Here is a 23,013-nt window from a genome sequence, read left to right as displayed (position 1 = left end):
AGCTGATCATTAAGCAGTTTCACGATTGAAGTAGCAGCAGGAGAGAGAGAGAGAGAGAGAGAGAGAGAAGCAGTCGCTCCATATATCGGTTGTTAAGCTTAACGCTAAAATGCTTTACAAACATTCAGAGATGAACTTACACACTTGCTTTACTTCTCTCTGGGAAAACTTCCTCGGAGATGAAATGCTGGTTTGGTGGCGAAGCTACAAATACACACAGCCGCTCTATCACGTGATGCATACTGCTGCGACGTGCTAGGTTATGAGCCGAGTTACGCAGTGTAGCAAGTTTTGTGAGGTGCTTTTTGATATTTAATGGATCGGATTACATTTTTTATTTCTTGCCGATATCCGATCCAGTAATTTGGGTCAGTATCGGACCGATACCGATACGTAATATCGGATCGTCCATCTCTAGTGTAGAGTAGGTAGTTACTAGAGGTGTAAAGTAGGGCTGGGTATCGTCACTGATTTCTAGAATCGATTCGTTTCCGATTCACAAGGTCCCGAATCGATTCGATCCCCGATTCGATTCAATTAGATTTGAATCTGGGAAATTTTGACAGTCAGAAATATTATAATTCAGATCAGTACATTTACATATTTTTGTATCTATAAAAAGGAAGCTGACACACGCAAGAGTTTATCAAAGGTGTGAGCATCACAGCAGATGCCTTTGTGTCAAAGTAGCTGAAGATAAAACACAGAAAAACATGAAGGTGGTTTTCCTGGCCTGGATTTTAAAAAAATATTCTGCAGTACATCAAAAATGAAACAAAAAACCATTAATCAACATATGAACATTACCTCTGATGTTACAGCGGTTTTATTACAGACACTAAGCGTTTTGCATTTTGCATAATTTTAAAAAGTTTACATTTGTTCAGTATTGAACGGCAAAAATTAGGTTTTCTTTTCGGAAGTAAGTAAAAGGAAAAAAAAAAACGGCGGCCGACAGCGCTGTAAACAACGGTACACTTGTGCGTAACAAGCAAGCGATTAATGCAGAAAACAGATTTTTAGACGGGAAACTGTTCTTGAAGTACAGAGAGAGAGAGAGAGAGAGACAGAGAGAGACAGAGACAGAGAGAGAGAGAGAGCTGTGCATGACGTGTGGTGGAAGCAAAACAGCAAAAGTCAGAGGGAATTCATAACAATGTTTATGTGAAGCGTAGTTTGGATCTTCTTTTGCTGCTGGTTCGGTCAGTATTGTTTGGAGAGAGATAAAACTAACAGCTTTATGATCAGCGCAAAAAGGGCGTGAACACAAAGCGCGGACCCGCCAAAACATCAGAATCAGCGAGCTGTCGGCTTCCAGCCCCGACCGTTTCCGTGCCGTCAGCTGAGAAAGGCGACATCTCACTGATTCTGATCCGCGGGTCCGCGCTGTGTGTTTAAGTCTTTGTGCAGAATCCGTGTACCTGCTCTCATTTACTGTCTTAACTGTTTGGTGGTTATTTAAATTTTGTGAGGTTTCACCAGAGATTCTGGCATTTTGGGCAAAATAAATTTATATTAAAAAAATCGATTCCGGATTTTAATGAATCGATTTCACGTTATCCAAGCCAGAATCGATTTTAATCGATTAATCGATTATAAAAACCCACCCCTAGTGTAAAGGTTAGCAGGATGTCACTCACTCTCTCTCTCTCTCTCTCTCTCTCTCTCACACACACACACACACACACACGTAGAGATTCTGAAAGAATGCTCCTGCTTTTTTTCTGCTTTCAGTTTGACAGTAAGGTGACTTCAAGGTGATTTAGGAAGAAACCACAATACTTCCAATCAGCAGAAATGCACACACACCACCCACACACACATGGACAATGTATGCATACAAAATCAATTTCCATATTGAACAGACAAATTAAAATAAAGGAAAATGAAGACGTGACACCTTCGCTTTTTTCATTCCCAAAACCTTGTCCGCCACTGTCTTGGTCACCATAGCAACCATGTAACCATGTACCATCTGCAGCAGCTGTATAGAAATAACTAGGTTTAGAACTATGTGTCTAAACCTCTAGTGTTCTTATTTCATATCACGTATGTTTTAATACAGGAACAATAATTACATATACCTTTCAACTGAGTTTAGCAAATGTATGATCCACATTTCACTTTTATTCATTTTTATATATACACTTTTAACCAATGACAAGGGCTAAAGAGCTATGTGAAAACATCTACAGAGCTAACAAACAAACAATTCATCACAGAAAATGAAAACCAACAAAATGGCTATGGCGAGTCAGAGGCGACCAAACATCTATCGGAAACAGTTATTTTATTTGTGTGTGCCGGGGCCAAAGTAAAACCTTGTAAAAGAAGCATCGTCTCCACCAGGGGTAAGTTGTCTCACAAGTTATGTCTGTGTGAGGCATGTCAGGCAATCTGTTGTTGACTCTGCTTTCACTGCTCTGAGTTCAATTATGATCTGTGCTTTGTATGGAAACACAGCTAGCATTAGCAAGTACATGAGGTTCAGTGACAATGCCTGGTCTAATAAATCAAGCAAGTTGACCAGGTTCAGACTTAGCAGCAGATCTATGAGATCTATGGATGCAGTTTTCCACTTTACTATTTATCTTGTCCTATCCATGCTCTAGACTGCGCTGCTATTTTCCTCCTCTGACATGTGAACCGAAATCAGTTGATTCTACTGCAAGTGCAAGAACCGATAAGCGGGACTGATAGACTGATAGGTCGCAGCAGATGGCCGCCCCTCCCTGAGCCTGGTTCTGCCGGAGGTTTCTTCCTGTTAAAAGGGAGTTTTTCCTTCCCACTGTCGCCAAAGTGCTTGCTCATAGGGGGTCATATGATTGTTGGGTTTTTCTCTGTATCTATGAAGCGCCTTGAGGCGACTTTTGTTGTGATTTGGCGCTATATAAATAAAATTGAATTGAATTGAATTGAATAGGCAGGCAGATTAACAATTCCAAGGAATTGGACTACTGGGAACTAGTTTTCTGCAAAACCAGTTCTCTATCCCCTTCCCTAGTTGTAAGCCAAAATGCTTTGGCCTGATCAAAGCACATCAGGCGATAAGGTTAGCCCATTACAGTAATATCTATAGCAGGGGTGAGGGAAGTTTTCCTTGGAGTGTATTTCATCTACTGCTAATACCACAGCAGAATAGACAGTTCTCAACATGTGAGCTGGTTCTCAGGATACACCAAGATATGTAAGTTGTGTTTTACATATTCGCTTGGCAAGTTAAAGTTTTGTGGTTTGACTGGAGCTAGACCCCCTATGCCTTTTATGGCTGTGTCGGCCAGTGCATCCGATGTAACTCCACTCTGACAAATAAGAGGAGCTACCATCAGTGGCAATCCCTTGTGACAAGGGAGGAGCTGAAATTTTTTTTTAGAACTGGCTCTACAAGAAAACCAAGATGACATGAAATTTGAAAATTAGAGTATCACTAAAGAGTGTAGGATTCTCATTTCAGGAAACATAAATGTCAATCTAACAGGACTGCATTGTTGAGAGAGATCAAACTGGACCAAAGCAATGGGGAGACACAGCAAGATTACCATCATTAAAGCCAAGAAGTTCAGTTAAAAACAAAAGGCATTTTAATGACATTTCCCACTGAAATGCGCCTATATTTAGTCGGTATAAACCAAAAGCTCTAGGAAGAAGAGACATTTACAGCAAAGAGTCAATACACACCGACGTTATTATGATTGCACTAAAATTCCAAATTTGATTCAACAGAAATGAAGTGAAACAATTGTACACCCATTTCGTCATGGTAGGCGGTCTCTTCAGTGAATATGCAGGGGAATGCGTTTTAATAACAGATACAAAGTTATTTGCTGGAGTAATCATCCAAACCTAATGTGGCTGGATCAGTAGCTGGAACAGCTCATCGCTAATGCTGTGCTGTGTTCGGGTGAAGAAGATTAAGGTGAGATGAGGGTGCAGTAGTAGCAGTGAAAAAAGGCTTTGCAGTTGCTCACAGATGGAGGATGGCTGGACCTGAGGGGACCGGGACGCGAGGGGTTTCCGACCCCATCACATTTACCCCCACCCCTCTAGCAGAAGATAATTGGCTGAGTTTATAGCCTGTCTTGTCTCCAGGTTTGATGTGTGTGCCGGGGCCAAGTTAATTAAATCCCTCTGATTAATCTGCACTGCAGTGAGTTCCTTCTCTAAAAGCAAAGTGGGAGAAAAAAAGATTACAAGTGCAGTGAAACAGAAAGGCGTCTGCTGAGACAGACAAACTTTTTAGTTCTTCCTCAGCTAACGACAGAACTTGCCTCGTACCAAAGCTCACACAGAGTCCAGATGAGAGCATTCCTGTCCACAAGAAAATGGCCAGACCACATAATTCCACATGAGCAGACTTTAAACACACCACTGACAAGTATGCAAAAAGCTAACAAATCAGATAAATGCTTTTTCACTGCACTGCACACATGCTACTTTATCCTCATGCTGGAAATAGATAATAAACCTGCACATACTTGGCTAGAAAACCAATCACAAAAAAGTGGCTTAGTCAAAAAATGAAAACACATAAGGTTTCTCTTTCACCGATCATCAGATCATTTGCTTTCTATTTATTTATTTTTATGTTTTCATATGACCACAAGACATCTTGATGTGCAAATCAGAGTACAGCTATGACTCCCATAACTGTAGTTCCACTTGATAGATAAAACATCTACAGATGCTGCCTCTCTAACAGCCTACCTGCAGACCTCAGACTATCTACCTATTTGTTACTCCTACAATGGGCTAATTGGCGTGAGGCTTGTCACTGCGACTGGAGGCCAGGCTTATAGCATCCAGTTGATACCAGCACAAGCACATTCATTCATCCTCTCTCCCTACACTGCACACGGGTCTACCAATGGTAGCACACTGGGTTCAGAGGGCTTTGCCTTTGACTGCAGTGCATTTTTTCCCTGTTTTTCCTTCTAAAAGTCTGCAGTGAAGCTGGACTGAGCAAAACGGACACGAGAAGTGGCAGCTAGAGAGTAAATGATGTAGTAAGCAGAGGGAGAGAGGCAGAACTACAATGTGATGCGACATCAGAGAATGAAAAATGGTGGGATGAAATGACTGAGGGGTAGAGAAGAAAGAGATGGAAGTATGGGAGGAGCAAGGGGGGGGACAGAGGAAAAAAAAGAGGTTGGGGTATTTGTCATGCTGAGGCTGTAGAAGGCTAGCTGCAGACAGAGGCTGGGCCATTTAGAAGCTGCTATGTGTTGCATCAGGAATAATTCGAATGGCGGCCGTGGCTGTCTCGCAAAATAATAGAACATAGGGGAAAAGGGAAAAAAGAAGGGCATGAGAAATGAGAAAAGCTGAAATTTCTGGAAAAAGCACAAGCGAGAATTTAGCTTTCCTTAGGAGACACAATGCTTTCCGGAAACAACAGAATTCAAACAGCCTGTCATCTGCACAGGTGGTGGCAGGCTGCAGGGAGGCTGCAGCACGTTGAGGATACGCCAATATTAGTTTACTGGTAATTATTAGCTTAATTCATTATGTCACACATGTGAACAGAGCAAAACTAAAGGCCAAATTAGCATTAGACGGCAACAGGGGAAAAGTACCAACAGGAGAAGAAAGCTCTTTAAGTGATCTACTTTATATTTGCCGATTAATGAACATAGACAAAGCCAATAATGACCAACATGGTCCATAATACTAAGAGCAGTACAAATGATCAAATCGCAAACAGAGTGTAAGTCATCTACTACCAACACAACCACAACATGTTCCTTGTATTGTGACAAACATAATACGAACATAAGGCTTTATCCTCTCTCAGGAAACAGTATAGCAGTTCAGACCATCCTGTAGTACAACTGGAAGCGTGGAACACCCCAGCTGACTAGGGATGGGTACCAGTATCCGGTGCCATTATGGCACTGGTTCTGACATAAACGGTAGTAACCAGACCGAAAAGCAGCGCACATTTCGGTGCTTTATTTCGGTGCTTTTTTTTTTTTTTCCCCCTGAGATGTCATACACTTTGGATTCTAGCCAATCATTTTACCTTTGCAAGGATAGTAGGCGGGCCCAGGTACGTACGTTCTTTTAGAGCAGAGCTACAGATTAAAAATGCCCAAGGCAAAGCGGTCAAAAGTCTGGCTGTATTTCACAGCAAAAGATGCAAACTCAGCAGCCTGCAACAAGTGCTTTAAGGTGATACTGTGCAAAGGAGGTAACACCTTGAATCTGACGACGAACCTGGCGATGCACAGCGTTTTTTTAAAAGCCGACAAATGCACCGAGTTAGCAACATTCCCCAAGAACCCGAAGAGTAGAGTCCTGGCCCCTAGCCCTGCCAGTGTAGCAGAAATGATGACGGGTGATGATGCCAGCAGCAGCCGTTCTTCTCTGCGTAAGTAGCTTAATGTTGTTCGTGTGTAATTTACGTTGAGTAGGCTAACCACGTTATTAAATTTATGCATGTAAGGTGAACTAGCAAACACCGTCGTAGTTACATGCGGCTGTCTTCTTGTTTGATGTCAGATGCTCCCTTCACCCTGGCCAAAAAGGCCAAAATGACCAAAGAAAAAGTGGAAAACAGCTAAACATGAGAGGTTTTTGGAAAAAGTTTGTGTTTTTTCCATTGTTTAAGCACTTCTTCCAGCCAAGAGTGATACCATATATGCCCTATAGCTGCAGAAAAGGCTAACATTGTTATCGTTTTACAAAAAAACAGGTAAACATGAGAGGTTTTTGAACAAAGTTTGTGTTCTCCATTCTTTAAGCACCGGTTCAAGCACCGTTTAAGCACCAGCACCGTTTCAAAAGTACCGGTTTGGCACCGGTATTGGATAAAACCTAAACGATACCCATCCTTACAGCTGACATACGGTGAGAGACAACCACATACTCTCAATTGACCTAACAAGCATGTCTGAACCCACAGGAAATACAGAAAGCACACAAACTCCCTACCTGCTAGGAACCCAGCTAGCAGGTACAAACCAAGAACTTTACAGCTATGAGGCAACAATGCTAACTCTGGCACCATTGCGCCCCCCTTCAAGTTTGCAAATGGGACATCTGCAGATACAGGGACTGGAGAGAAGATTGGGAAAAGTTGAAAAAAGAAGCCACAATTATAGGTGAACGTATCATTAACGAGCTATTTAACCTGTCTTTGGTAGGCTTTAAAAAAAAACACACCAGCAGCAACCCAGGGGAAACACTATGCACTAGGGTTGAGCAATTGGACGAATATATCGACTATCAACAATAGCCAGCACGATAGCCTATCGCCGATAGTTTTTACAAGGGCAATTTAATTATTTATTTGCCCATGAATAAGTTTGCTATTAATGATGGAGCTAATAGAAGCAGTCAACAGGAAAAAATTAACAGCACCCTCTTTCATCTGCGAGTGAAATGCACCCTCCTCAGAGTGCGCCCAAATGCTTGTTGATGGAGCTGCAGAAGCTGGTGATAGCCTAGCATACTCAGCCGGATGGTGGACACGTACATGCTCATGCAAGTTAGCCGTGTTTGAGTACTTTGCTTGCACTATACGTCTGCACAAGTGACACACCGCTTTGGTTACATCCTTAGGTTTACCTCTTTCATCTGGTTTAAAGCCAAAGAAATCCCAAATATTCGACTCTATTAGGGCTGCCACAAACAATTATTTTGATAGTTGACTAGTCACCGATTATTTTTGCGATTAGTCAACTAATCAGATCATGCGTCCATTGGACTATATAACTATCATTAGCTTACAGCTTTAAGTGTTTAAGGTATGTGCTAACTAAAAACAAAGACAAGATATTAGTTTATAAAATTTTAATGAAATTTGCAGATTGTTTCGGCAGAGTTTAATAAACTCAGCTGTCTGCTCCTTGCTATCTAAAATATAACAGGACACCGGAGTATATTCTCGAGCATCTCACACTTCTGATAATCAGTTGTCTGCTTGACGTTTATTCTGCTGTGTAAAAACTATAACTTTAATCTCAGCCAAACCAATTTACTCAGGAACAAATAAAATACTGAAAAAAGCCAAACAATAACATTTTTAAGTTATCTAAGTGACTTGTAATCAGCCTACAAATGCGGGCACAGGAGGATGCGGTTCCTGAATTTGGACACAGCTACGATACCGGACACTGCTTCTTCTTCTTCGGGGTTTAACAGCAGCTGGCATCCTTGTACATGCAGTGCTGCCATCTTCTGTTTCAGTCTGTTATTACACTCTTAAATCCTACTACTTATTCTTACTCTTTTGGGATCTTACAAAGCTTCAAACAACGCGTCGACTATAAAATTAGTTGTCGACGATTTTGATAGTCGATGTAATCATGACTAGTCGACTAATCGTGGCAGCCCTAGACTCTATATTTTTTTTTGTGCTGTCAGCGTTAATGCGCGACTAACGCGATTATCAATTAACTCATTTGGAGCGCGGACTAGTGCTTGCAATCACCTGCATACAGAGCCGAAGTTGTGTTAGCATCACAATGCGGTTGTTTCTGTCCTGGATGCAGTTTGCACTTTAGCATCGCGCTCGCATCCTTTTGTGCTATAAAAATAAAAGTAATATCCACATCCATGCTGTAGACTAGGGGTGCAACAATACTCGTATCGATATTGAACCGTTCGATACAGTGCTTTCGGTTCGGTACACATATGTATCGAACAATACAAACTTTTCTTCTGACGATGCTGTCTGTGTTGAGCGCTCAGTGGATCTGCGTTCGACTACTTCGCTTAGGCTGCACTGTGGAGTGCAGATCCACTGAGCGCAGCGCAAGCTAGCAAGACAGAAGCTAAGCTCGTTGCAACATGGCAACTGCCTCAACGCTACCCGAAATTGAACCTCCCCCACCCTCATTCAGAGCTGCCGTTTGGTACTATCTTGGTTTTCATGTGAGCATGACCCTGATGGTAAGCGCGTCATGGACAAAACTAAAACAGTATGTCGGATGTGCCATGCAATGTTCAATTTGTGGGAACTAGTGCGTGAGCACAGTTAGCTTGTTAACGTGTTGACGCCGTCCAGCCCCACCACGGGGCAATCCATGGTAACTCGTTCACAGAGATTTGCCGCGTTATGGCGTTAATGTCATTTTAACTAGATTAACGCTGACAGCACTAGTGGGAACACAACAAATATGGCTGCGCATTTACGCCGACATCATCCTAGTGCAAAGACAAGTGGAAGCAAACAAAAACAACAAGCACACATGCTACAAACTTTACCCGGGTCATTTAGACAGCCGTTAGCACATGATTCTCCTTATGGGGACCTGATATGTTTAATATGCTGCTGAGAATATACCCCAGAAGAAGCTTATAGTATAGCTTTTATTTTGGAAAGAGCCATTTCTCTGTAATAAACTCTCTTTTCCAAAGATGAGTGATTTCTCGATCAGATAGATTTTTTTTATTATTATTATTATTTTGTTGTTTCAGCAACATTAAATTTAAAAACTGTACTTTTGAGTTAAAATATATATTTATAATTTTAATAAATGACAAATTAAAAAGGCATGAACATTTTTTTGTATCGAAAAAATATTGAACCGTGACACCAAAGTATTGAACCGAACCGTGAATTTTGTGTATCGTTGCACCCCTACTGTAGACCAGCGGTCCCCAACCCCCGGGCCTCGGACCGGTACCGGTCCGTGAGTCGTTTGGTACCGGGCCGCAAGAGTTGAGGCTCAGGTGTGAAATGTATGGTTTTCAGGGTTTTTATTGGTTTTCAGCGTTATTTTGTTATCGTTTTTATCGTTAACTCAGTTTTTCTGGGTCTTTTCACGTGTGTTATGAATAAATCTTCTTTTTTTCGGTACCGGTACTAGTTTTATTTTGTTGTATTTATCTGCGACACCTTAAAGGCCGGTCCGTGAAAATATTGTTGGGCATAAACCGGTCCGTGGCGCAAAAAAGGTTGGGGACCGCTGCTGTAGACTATGCCACTATTTCCCCCTCTGGCACACAAACTGAAATCAGCAGACTGTAGCGCAAGTGCAAGTGGAACTGATAACCGGAATCGAACAATTCCAAAGTATTGAACTACTGGGAACCAGTTCTATACTGGTTTTCCATTCTCATCCATTCTGCAATAGGATTTGTGCTAGTGAAGGATACTAATGATTGACATATGATAGAGGGAGAAACAGGGGTGGACAATACAGCCTTTACATTATATTACAATATTTCAAAGAAATTTGCAACACTATTTCTAATAATATAGAAAAAAAGCCCCAAAAATTTGTGTTTTTCCAGCATTTTATCAGCTTATTAAAGGGAGCAACATTTAGCAGTGCAAACAAAATGAAGGGCATTTTCCATCCTTCTTTTCTGAAGAGTTACTGTCATTGATCACAGACTGCTTAATTGAAACTGTGAATCTATTGCTTTAAGGTGCCAGAAGAAGCAGCAGCAGAATTATAGAGCAATAATAGCTTTATACCAAATGTAAACACAAAAGTAGTTGTAGTAGTTTCCTGTGAATTTATTACATATTAACTATTAAATATTACAACTTATTAGTAACTATAACGCTACATGACTGCTTAACACTTAAAGTAAATTATATATGAAAAGTAAATAATCTTTATCTGGTAACTTTTCAGGAGAGTGTGCAATATTATTCATATAATAGGGTGGAGTGTTTTAACTAGCTGCTTATAGCCCTCCTTTACCGTCATGCATCAGTGATTTCCATCCACTGTTTGCACTTCCTGTCATACGCAAGGCAACTAGTGAGTACTTCAGTGATGCTTAGCTGAGATATTTGTTTAGTTTTGGGTCACACATCATCAGCTGCGTTTATTTCATTCTTGCATTTGACTGAATTGTCAGAGATGTTTGTTGTTTCCACCTTTAGGAACTGTTCTTATTTTGAAAAGCACTATGCTTGATTGGAAGTTGCTGAAGTAGCTCCATTTTCAGATGCTAGATTGTCATCAAAAGCTCCCCAACGTTTCCGAGCTTGTCTCGTGGTTGTCGCTGCACGATGTCGTTGCAGCACTGATATCCAGAAATGTAAGTTTTGTAAGTTTTACATCACATAATAATTATACCTGTGTTATAACAGACAATATTATATGGCACAGCACTGAGAAAAGTGTTAAAAGATGACCTATAAATCCAGAGACAGAAAGCTAATATCTACAGTACATGTGGTAGCATTGTAGTTTAATGGCTTGAGTTAAGAAACTTGCCTCACTACTAGAGCCATGTCATATGTGAAATGGAGTTAAGATCGACAATGAGTGCGAGGCTCTCTGCAGATGCCCGTCAGCTTTCAAATTTATGTGTCCACAAAATTCTCAGGATTTTACAGGCTTTTAGTTTTTAATGCACCAACTACCCATGTGCCATTCAAGAAAACAAGCAAAGAACTAGAACAAGAATGACTACCAGTCCACAGCCATCATAATTCAAGGTATAAATGAAGGACTAAAGAAATGACCTCAGATCCTCAGTGTCATTAGTATTCTTCATTAGTATTCAATTAGTATTTATTACCAACCTGAGAGTTTATCCGCTGGTCATTCGACATGACGAATGACTTCTGAAGTCTTAATTCAGCTCAAGACGCTGTAGATTCCCGTCAGTAACACTTTCGGTCCGCTAGTAAAACGTAGTTCTATTAATCTGCGCTTGAACCGGAACCGGATGTAAGTTCCAAAAAACTGAATTTTGGAACTGAAATTGAATTGTAGAACTGAAACTGAATGGTGAGAAGTGAAACTGAAATTATTCGAGAGCTGAATTTTTAAAGGATAAAATGCAGTTTCAAAGCAAATCAATTCATTTTCAAAATATAAAATTCAATTTCAATTTAGTGATAATCATTTTCAAACCATAAATTCAATTTCAAATTAGACTAATTCAAATTCAGTTTTCAAAAGCATTTATTCAAGTTACAATTCAGATTCAATCAGAGCAATTCAAATTCAAATTTAACTTATTCAAATTCAGTTTCTGATGGCACAGATTTCTGCCCATAGGTTTGCTCCATACTCGCACTGTGCCCAGTGTGTCAGCTTGTAACTTATCAAGGTGTGACCTCCTGCTTTTTCCTCCTCTCCTCCCTCAGCCAAGGTCCTGTCCAGATAACTGAACGGCTCATCTGGAGGTGGAGAGGAGAGAATAGATTGTCCTCATTTTTGATCCCTGTACTGATCAAGTTACAATATAACATGAATCATTAAGCCTACAAAATAAGAAAAGCAATTTCATTATATTATATTAAAATATAGCAGTGTCAAACATTTCTACTGAACACAAAGGATTCAACTGATTTAAAAGACATTATCAAAAACTTGCGATTTAATGGATGTTCCAGTGTGAAAATTCTACCTGGTCAACAACACCGTGCATCTCTATCATTACTGGACTGGCTGTGATGCATCAGAAAAATGCAGTCAATGTCTAAGTACCAAAAACTGGACTTCTTCCATTGGATACATGACCCTTGCATCAAAAGTCCTGGCATCAAGGGTCAGTCCTTGTAAAAGAAATGGTTTCCCTTTTCATAACAGCTCTATAAAAGATAGGTTTTAATTGCTCATCCATATAGATACCAGTAAGATAAGATACCAGTAAGATGTAAAGTCACTAGGACTCTCCTGCTTATTCTCGCCTTTGAACTACACGTCTCAAGCAGTGCTTAATTATTAGTCTGTTAGTTAGTTAGCAAGTATCCATGCCCAATCATGCCCAGTGGGCACCACTACTTTTTCAAAATCGCTTTCACACATGAACCAAGTCCCAAACCAAGGTACCTACCAATATGACTTTTGTTTACTATTACAATTTTAAATATCAATAAGCTATGCTAAACTAACCACAACCACACTCCATCAGCACCTTTCATCCCAGCTCTTCCCAGTTCAATCAAAACCTGAATTAACTTATACGTGGTGGCTGCGTTATAGCCAGTCTGTTTTTTTCAGCTCTTCTCCTTGGCTTAGCCTCTTTCTCTAAGTCGTTCAGGCAGCATGACGGGCAGCCTGCTGCCTCCTGTATCTTTAAGAAAGCCTCTGTGCCCATGTTGTTACCAGGGCAACTAGTGAACAAACTGCTTCTGAGGCAATTTCCAGTCTAATAATAACTAATCGGTCTAAATGAAAAATTGCCACAAAGACACAGCCCTGTGCCCACAGAAACTGGGCCACGTTTGAGTCACTGGGATTCGGCTGTGATTTCTACAGACACATAGCTGACTGCTGAGCCCAGCTGCAGCCACAATGGAAGGGCATTGTGTTCTGTGTCCTGCTTTACCTCCAAGTCTGGGTAAAATGTGTCCTGCTGCTTGTTGTTGTAGTACAGGTTATGGAATTGCCATGCAGCACCTTCTCCACTGGGCCTGTGATAACCATGGAGACACAACTGACAGGCTATTATGGGAAAATATGCTAATGTGAACACCAATTGTTGGCGTTTACCTAAAATAAGAAAATTAAAGAGGGGTGTGGAATTTGAGGGGCATGCAGTTATGATCATCAGCTCTAACATGATTTGAAATCCTACTCATGGTGTCATGTGTGTGAATATCTGAGAGCAGAGACCACAGGTTAGCACGGTGCTGCTTCTCCTCTTGGAAGAGATAAACAGCCACATAAGTAAAGACACCCCCTAAATAAAATCCTTTTTTTTGGCAAGCCTTTAATAACCTTTTGCAGCATGGCTTTGGCATGTCGAGACATAGAAAAGGAAGGAGGGGGAAAGAGGGAGGATCTGTTGATATGTAATGACAATGACGCCCTTTAGAGAGAGAGAGAGAAAAAAAGAAACAGCTGATGCATTCTCAAAGAACCCCACAAAAACACATCCCGTCTCCGATACCTTTATGGAAGTCATGGGAGGTTGTCGGACTTACCATTTCGGGATTTAGCCGTGCTAAAATGGCGAAGGTGGACAGTCTGTCACAAGAGCATTTGGTTCTGAATGAGTCGACAAGCACGGTTTTGCAGCCCCTGGCAGACCAGGATCCCAGCAGAGAGGAGCTGCACGAGAGAAACACGCGCGCGCACACACACACGTACACACAGAGAGAGACACACACACAAGCACAAAGAGAAAAGCGATGCGGTGAATATAAGAGAGCCCCGGCAAATTAAAGAAAGCAAAGAAAAAAGAAAAAACGGCGGTTCAAATCCCACCGCGTTATCCCGGCTCTTTAATCCACTTTACATCTCTGCCGCTGCAGCAGGCACGCGCACACAGCGGACTGGAGGCGACGATGAGGCGCTACAAGGCGGCGTGCTGCAGCTCTCAGCCCGGACACATTACAGAAACACACTGCCAACACTCACATCTGAACCACTCGGGATCATTATCATTATTATTATCGTTGTCATTATTATTATCATTATTATTATTAAAAATAATAATAATAATATTAATAGTGACGTGTTGTTTCAAGTGAGCTAAATATTAGCCATTACAATACTGTACTATACTTACTATGCATAATGTATATACAGTAGAGTTCTTTATTTAATGTAATTTTTTTTATCATAATGTTAAAATTCCCATGCATGCCTCATATAAAAAAGAGGCAACAAATTATGCAATTTCTGATGGGAAACTGGTGCATGCTGGGAAAGCAGCGCTGCAAACATGGAAACGTGGCGTGTTGATCAAGATCGCTGTTAATTAATACAGCGATCAGTGCCCTATGACGGTGGATCAGTGGCAAGTTTGGAAACAACTGGAATTATTTTAATACCTAATGTGAAATACGTTTGTATTAAGTTATATTGCGGCTCATTCCTGTCTACAGTGAATGCCTGCTGCATTAATGTGTTTTTTCTTTTTTCTGGCCCTATTGTTTAACGATAATCCAATTTGAAAGCCTGTTATTAAAAAGTACACCAAAGCATGAGCAGAAAGCAGTGCCACTATCATGGAAATCTGGCCCAGTGATCAATACCACTGCATCTTTTCTCCCAGTAACATTAATGAGTCACAGCTCTTCACAGTTGACAGCGGATCAAAGCAGAAAGAAAAATAAAGAAAGAAAACTGACCATTACATGTATATCAGTTACACCTGCTTATTTCCTGCCATGGCTGTTCAGAATGCCTGCTGTGGAAAAGGGCCAGTAAAGTAGTAGCGACAAAGTATTTTAATGTGGAATAGCTGATATAAAGTACATGTGGGCACACCAAGAGTAATTTTTTTACACTAGCATAAAAACAGAAATGTATATGTTATTCTATCATACTGCAAAAATATGCAAAGAGTGGCATTGGTGTAAGTGTTGGGAATAAATTTATTCTAAACGTGAACTTAAAATATATTAGTTATTTTTTTAGCAGCTTGTTTGTGGGTTGCTCTGCCATCCTTTTTAATCCTGTAATGGTTCTTGGGTTGCTCAGCAGTATGGTTTGGGTCAACATCTATTCACAATTTGAAGCACCAAGCCTGAGAGTCACATTAGCAGTAAAAGTTAGAGACTTTTATCCAACAGCAACCATAAAATGGCCATGGCATAATGTTACCTGCACCTTGTTTGACAGAATATAATGGTATGCTTCAGATCATGAGCTGTTCCTCTCACCCATATTTTTCTCCTCCTATCATTCTGTTACAAATAAATCTTGGTTTAATATATTAGAGATTTGCTCTTCAGAGCTCTTTTAGATGTTTTCAGGTGAAGTCTAATATGCACCTCTGTATTTACATTCCTGAAAGGATGAAAGTGTCTTAACTAAATACTTTGATGACACACTTACCTCTTCGAGAGTGGACTTGACTTGGTTAAATGTTGTGGGAGGGGTTATTTTAACTTGGAAAGAATTCTGTGATCATCCACTTTAGATTTCTCGTGTCTGGGCCTTTTAGTGTTGCTGAGTTGGCCATTTAATTCCATCTTTTTAAGACTGTATCAGATTATTGATTTGTTGACATCTAAAGTTTCTTCTACTGCAAACACTGTTTCTAACGGTTATACTCTTGGTTCTGTATGATGTCACAGGGAAGGATAGGGCAACACGTTCTCACTCGTGTTGGATAGGGAGGCACACAAGTTCCACCCACTTATTTTTCATTTTGAACATGCTAGTAGTGTCAAAAGGCTGATGTGTCAAAAGGCTGGTCAAATCAAAGCAGTCTGACACACTCTAGCTTCACGGTTTCATAATTTGACATCTCTGGTAATTAGATAGCAAAACACCATTTGACCAGGCTCCTGACAAAGCCCAGCCTTATGTTACTCTGCTTCAGTGCACACAGAAATTTAGACACAGTCAAACTGATGAAAAAGCAGCTGAATGTTAAGAATGATGAACGGAAACCAAGCACCAAACTACAGCTGTCAATTGGCAGAAAATAAATTGAGACCAATATCAATAATTATTGATTGTTTAAGTTATTTTTCTTTTATTACCTCTTAACATTCCATGTAGCATTTCTGTAAAGAAAGGCCAAAATCCCTCCTGAAAACCTGGTGACCAACTACAAGAAACATCTTACTGCTGCACTTGCCAACTAAGTCATGTTTTCCTTGAGGATTAAATACTAATTTCACTCAATAGCATACAAATCAATTTAGAACTTACATGTAATGTGTTTTTTTTTGGTTTTACTTTGAGTTGATATTCTCTCCCCAATGAAATAAAAGTACCATAAATATTAGAAACTGTTCATTTCTTTGTATTTAAATTTAAAAATTTAAAGTGAATGTCCTCATATGTGGATGTCATTTTTATCAGAAACAAAGATCAGGTAAAAAAAAAAAATCAGGTAATTCTTTGTTTTTACATTCATCAGGTCCCAATCAGCCCAAATATCAAAGAGAAATAAAAAATGCACGCCATGAAAGAGTTCGGGTCTTAGGAGGTTAAAGCTGGACTTAAAAAAATAAGTGTTTTAAGTTACAGTTATTAGAGCACAAGTAGCACCATTTTGTGTGAGTACAGAATATGACGTCACTGGGTTGGTTAGTGGCAACTAAATGGCAAACAAGGAAGTTGATATTAAAAAGGAGTTTGTGGGGATCACTTTGGTGTTGCAGCAAAAAGTTTTTATGTTAAAAACTGAGGAAAGATTGTTCAGTTTCACTTTTTTTCTCCCAAGCAAAAAGTGGTTCTTCAGTGTTGCCTAGCTACTCTGAAAGGGGAAAAGCCACTAGTTAGCAGTAATATTTTTGTTTGTAGAGAACTTTATAAATGGGGACCATGTGGAGGAGAGTGTTTGAGTCAGGTTCACTGGTGGTTCACCAGGATGACCAGCTGACTGTCACTGTCCCCCGTGTTTGTTTTCTTTCCTTGTCAGATCCGGTGTACAGACAGAGGCACAATAAGGCACAATAGCTGGCACAGCATGTGTCCACAAAATGTGATCAGGACTACTTTCAATGTGTGACTTAACACCCAGTTATATAATAAATGTATTTTTTCCTGAGAAGATGCTGATGGATGTTGATTGTGCTTAGGTAAATTGTGGTTTAATGTGATAACCTGTTAATTCAATTCAATTCAATTCAATTCAATTTTATTTATATAGCGCCAAATCACAACAAAAGTCGCCTCAAGGCAATTTGTTGCATTGCTTAGGAAAAGATGGTCTTAATCGCAGTATAACTGGGAGTTAAATTAGTCCTAAATAATGCTGATCTCATCTTTTCGACACATGTTCTGACAGATGATTGCGTAGCTGAAAAGTTCCCATAGATATAAGTTGCTTATCCCTCATACTGAAACTGGGTTTTTGTCACTTGGTGGTAGCTCTCCCTTTCCTTGTGAAATAGAATTCTCAAAACCGTGGCTTCTGTTGTGTGTACAAGCTTATGTAGACTGAATCTGAATGTACTGTGCTTCTATGGTTGCTATTACTCCTTTAGGCCAGAGATGCCACTGTGAAACAGGCAAATGAGGAGGTTAGAATAGAAGTGGAAGAGTGTGATGTAATCACTTTAACATTAAAGTGTGCCTAACAATGAGCCATTGTGTTTATATACAAACACAACATCTTCCTCATTCAGTAATAATGAAAACAAACATACAATTGTGAGACAAACCAAATGTTATCATCATCATCATCATCATATTTTCACTGTTTGTCATGTACCCCCACGTGCATTCAGCTGCATTCAGTAGAACTAAAATAACCCTTACACTAGACCTAATTACTGCAACCCTTAAATACTTGCAACACCATTAGGTCTGGTGTTCAGGCACCTACTTTAGGGTATAAATAAAGTAATATTATTTGTCATGTAGACATTTTAAAAATGTAGCTATTTGCTGAACTGTCCAGAACCAAATTTTGCTTCTCCATAGATCATCCTTGTAAAAATACACTATATTTTCTTAATGCTGACATTCACCTTACTATCCATGTGGCCAGTTCTTGGCAGAGGACACTGTTCCATGCAGGGCTGCTGGACCAGCACCTAAATTATCCAATTAGACAGTGGGGGCAAAACTGTCCGCAGGCCATGGTGCGGCTCACAGAAAGACTTAATCACATCATCTGCACAAAGAAACTGCACTCATTCCTAATATATTGGATTTCTGTTAGAGGTGATGTGCTAATGTCAGCACTGAGTCACCTCCTGAAGCTAACACATAAACAAACAAATACACACACACACACACACACACACACACACACACACACACACACACAAACACACACACACACACTCTCTCTCTCTCTTTCACACTCTCATTTGTCCTTTCACTTTATTGGAATTTATTCAGCATACCTATTTGCCATACAATAACAGACACACTGTAAGCCACAAATGTCTGCGAGAGAGTTTATTTCTGATTTTAAACATCTCTCTTTAACTGTGCGCATTTAGCATGTGGCCAAAATGCAGCCTTGTTTCTCTCTCTTTTTTTTTTTTGTGGAATATTTATTGTACAGTTGACTCATTAAAGGAAGACAAATCTGTGATTGTCACAGATACCAGATCTCAGTCCATACTAGATTCCATTTCATTCTATGCAAAATTAAGCTGTTCTGGAGGCTAATGTGCGAGCAACACAAGAAGGTAGATGAATGAGGGTTTCCAAAGTTGTGTACAACTTGGATGGATCATTTTGAAGGTGCCAGCTGGTCATTCGCAGACATTCCTGGCTCCAGTTCAGCCAGGTGACCTTCTAATGTATCTACTAGCTAGTCATATGTAAGTTAATGGTGTTCTTCACTCTCACTGGTAATGTCTTCAGTCATTTGCTGGAAAGTTTATCACAGGTCCTGCAAGTTCCAACCTAATTGGCTCTGGGAGAAAAAGTAATTGCCCACCTTGGTACAATGGAATTGATTTGCTACATTAAATTAAATTTACCTGTGATTTACTACATTATTTGGAGAGCTGAGTTCAATTTCATTGACAGTTGACTATAGTTGACTATGCTTGACTATAGTTCTTGTTGCTCACAAGAACCATCAACAACCAGTTGATAGGTAAAAGGGCAGTTACTTTTTCACACTGCATCAGATAGCTTCAAATAGCTATTTTCCCTTGATGAATAAAATAATTAGAAAATTATGTTTTGTACATACTCAGGTTGTATTTGTCTAATATTAAAATTTGTTTGATGATTTGAAACACGTGTGTGTGACAACTATGGAACACAATAAGAAATTAGGAAGGTAGGGCATTTTTCACAGCAGTGGATACATTAGCTTAAACCTCTGAGGACTAAGCTATAATAGGCTGTAACCGTTCCATATTATTTTCTTTGTTCCCTGATTGCCAAGACAATAGAGATTGTCAGCCACCAGGAACAAATTAGACTTCTTGGTTGCAATGCCAATCAAACTCTCACTACAATTGCAGTGGGACTGGAAATAACTAAAACCAACTAAAGCTAAGTATAAACTACAGGCACTTATAGCACACAACTGTGCCCCATGCTATACTCGGGGCATACTGGCTGTGAACGGAGGAACAAACAGTTGTTACCTTGCCGTATTTGTTTCAGTACCAAAGGTAACAATAACACTTCAAGTAGGTTGTCCAGCAGAGTATTAGACAGTCACATAAGCAAGGAGAGTTTTCCTCACTCCCAGGAGGTCATTGGTGATTGGATTAGGGCTAACAATGTAGCAGCATCAACTCTCCTTTTCATGTGTGGCGTAACCAGGGTACACCCCAACTGTCTCAGGTAGATCTGGTGGTGTTTCCAATGTTCTGATAACTTCCAGGCTGGGATGTTCCACATCACCATGATGAATGCAGCAATGAAGTCATTCTTCAAAATAACTGACAGAGTGTCCTTACCCCTATTGATACTGCATAATACTTTAACTGAGGAGCCATGGCAAAAATTTGAAAATTAAATACTTCCATTTATTAAAAGTGAATAGGCAAAACTGGGTACTTCTGACTGGACTAACAGTCAGAAACAGAAAACAATAACGTGACATTATGAAGAATAACAAGGTTTTAAAAACTGAATACTAGGGAAAAAACATTTGTGATATATGACAAAAAAAATACAACTCTGGGATCTGCACAGACGGCAGTGTCATTGCTAATGTTTATACCTGTACAGCCACGTTGACACAATGTGCATTTACATTTCTTGGGAGCTGCATATCAGATAGCAGTGCAGATTACAACACAGAGCTTCAAAATGGTTTAGGTTACATCTGTGTCTTCAGGCTACTTCTTGTTGATATGTTCACATAACAACTGGATCTGGTGTCAATAACATTTGTGGTTGTACCTTGTTGTGGTGTCTTAAGTGGCCAATTAATAAAAATTTAAGAAGTAAATGATCTAATCTGAAACTTCTCTGTTGCAGCACCGATGCTTTGGAATAACCTTCCTCTCCATATTAGACAGGCTACATCAGTGCCAGTTGTTAAGTCTTTATTAAAAACCTATTTTTATTCCCTGGCTTTTAACTCTGTGAGTAACTAACGTTTTTTTTATTTATTTTTTTTATTGCTATGTCTGGTTTTATTACTATGTGCATATTAGTATTGTACAGCACTTTGGTCTACCAGGTGTGTTTTTAAAGTGCTATATAAATAAATGATGATGATGATGATAATCTATACAGACCATATACATGCCATACACAGGCTGGCATGCTTAGAACACGCTTGATTAGCATGTTCTGACTATAAACACAACAGTGTGTTCCCTGTAATGCAGTCTCTTTCTATTCAGAGACACATGTAAATAAATATGCCCCCTACCCCTATCCACTAATCTTCACCTTCCCTTGTATTACAGTAATTGATGAAAACTCCAGCCCAACATCTCTGATGAATTGAGGCAGCTGCTCAACATCAGCATCAACTCTGTAAATTAACTGAGACGGCAAGGTTGATTTGTATGGTCAAAAGCAAGGTTAGTGTTTATTGGCTAGAGTCTGGTAAACAATGTTTAGCCAACACACTAAAAGCTCTTTCCTCTGATTTAAAAAAGAAAAAGAAAAAAAATCTTTTCTCCTGTGTTGCTGTGAATGTTTGAAGGTAAAGCTAAAGTTTTTTGTTTTTTTGTTTTGTTTTGTTTTTTGGATATATTGCACAATTCAAACATAAAATGCTCTTTCATTCCAAAAATCTTCAGACTATTAGCTGTTTAGTATTGTTTTCAGTTCCAGTCTGGTCAGATATAGGCACCAGTCTAGTTTCTGGTCACATTTTCTTTTCAGCACAGAAAATAATTTCCATATTTTATGGAGAAATGGAGAATGTGTTAGCAGAGAAATAATAACTACTGGACAAATAATCTAGCTAGACTATATAGACTACTAGACACGTGTTTTTTTTTTCAACCTATTTCCCTCTCAGGCAAAACTTCTGTGAAAAGCCACTGAAAGACTGTTGACTTCTCAAAGCAAAAGTTGAGATTTGGTGGGAAATTGAAAGCTGGAAAGCTGCCTTCACAGGTCATTGCAAAGATATCTTGAAAAAGATGTTTCCTCTAAATCTGGTTGACAGTGAAAAGACACTTTTCTCACTCAATGCCTCTGCAAACTTCTAACAAGCCAATTGAAACCCACAACATTCACATGTGGGATGAAGTTCTGACTGTCAGAAAACGCTCAGGAAATAAGCTTACTGTGTGGCACACAATAACACATAACCCGACGAAAGACAGTTTCCTTGTAGATAAATCTCTCTCTCTCTCTGTCCCCTGTGCACTGCCTGGATTGACTAAAAAAAAAAAAAGCCTATGATTCATGCAATGCGTAGAATTATAAAAGATCAACATGACCCTAAGAGCCTTTATCAAGAAGTCATGGGGATGTGGCAAAAAACACTAAAGGCCAACTTTGGCCAGTTGCAAAAGTCACTATCAAGTGCAGATCTACCAAAAAGATGCTCTGTTCCCATTGCTTTTCTATAATGGCCTGAAGCCCCTCAGTGAAATCACTGACAAGCCTGGCTATGGATACCAACTGCGGAATAGAGCAATCATCAGTCACCTTCACTGATCCACTAGGATCTACAGAAGGGAATGTCACTGGGACTGGAGAAGTGTAGTTGTATGGTAACAAAGAGAGGGAAGGTAGTCAGAACTGAGGAGATTGCAATACCCGAAGGAAACACTGGAGACATTGATGACAGCTACAGATACCTGGGAATCCCATAGGCAAATGGGAACCATGAAGAGGCCGGTGAGGAGATACCCTGCTGGGATAATAATCTGGCCAAAGGAAGAGATAGGAAGCCACTTACATCAAGACAATGTACTTAATGAATATCTCAGGCAGCAGAAACCAAAAAGAGAAGAGGAACCATCATAGAAGGACTGGCCCCTGCACAGTATTTAGCACCGGCAGACAGAAGAAGTGGCTGATATTGAGAAATCCTACTAGTGACTAGACAAAGGTGGACTGAAATATAGCTGAGCCACTAATCATGCATCAAAGGAACAAGCTCTGAGCACAAAAATCATAGAGGCTGGGATCTACCACACCAGAACCCCAGGTGAATGCTGTGCAGAGATGCCTCTGGGACAATCTCACACATAACGATAAGACGCAAGTTTGGAGCAGGCGGGCCATAAATGGAATGCCATAACCAAGCGTCTGGCATAGTAGAGTATGAGTATGGCTTGGAAGT

General features: G+C 39.9%; 1 protein-coding gene across 15 annotated transcripts in view; it reads right to left on the bottom strand.

The window, feature by feature from the left end:
• The window catches only part of adgrb1a (adhesion G protein-coupled receptor B1a), a 209,588-nt gene that overhangs the window by 44,222 nt on the left and 142,353 nt on the right, over positions 1-23,013 (bottom strand). For all 15 annotated transcript variants that reach the window (XM_084942996.1, XM_084942983.1, XM_084942987.1 and 12 more), the window contains one exon: positions 13,847-13,973. In XM_084942996.1, the coding sequence (XP_084799122.1) occupies positions 13,847-13,973 (127 nt within the window). The remainder of the gene's footprint in view (positions 1-13,846; positions 13,974-23,013) is intronic.

Source organism: Perissodus microlepis, chromosome 11 (genome assembly GCF_051167445.1).
Source record: "Perissodus microlepis isolate ML-2025 ecotype Zambia chromosome 11, ASM5116744v1, whole genome shotgun sequence".
Lineage (NCBI taxonomy): Eukaryota > Metazoa > Chordata > Actinopteri > Cichliformes > Cichlidae > Perissodus > Perissodus microlepis.
This window is presented reverse-complemented; position numbering and strand designations above follow the sequence as displayed.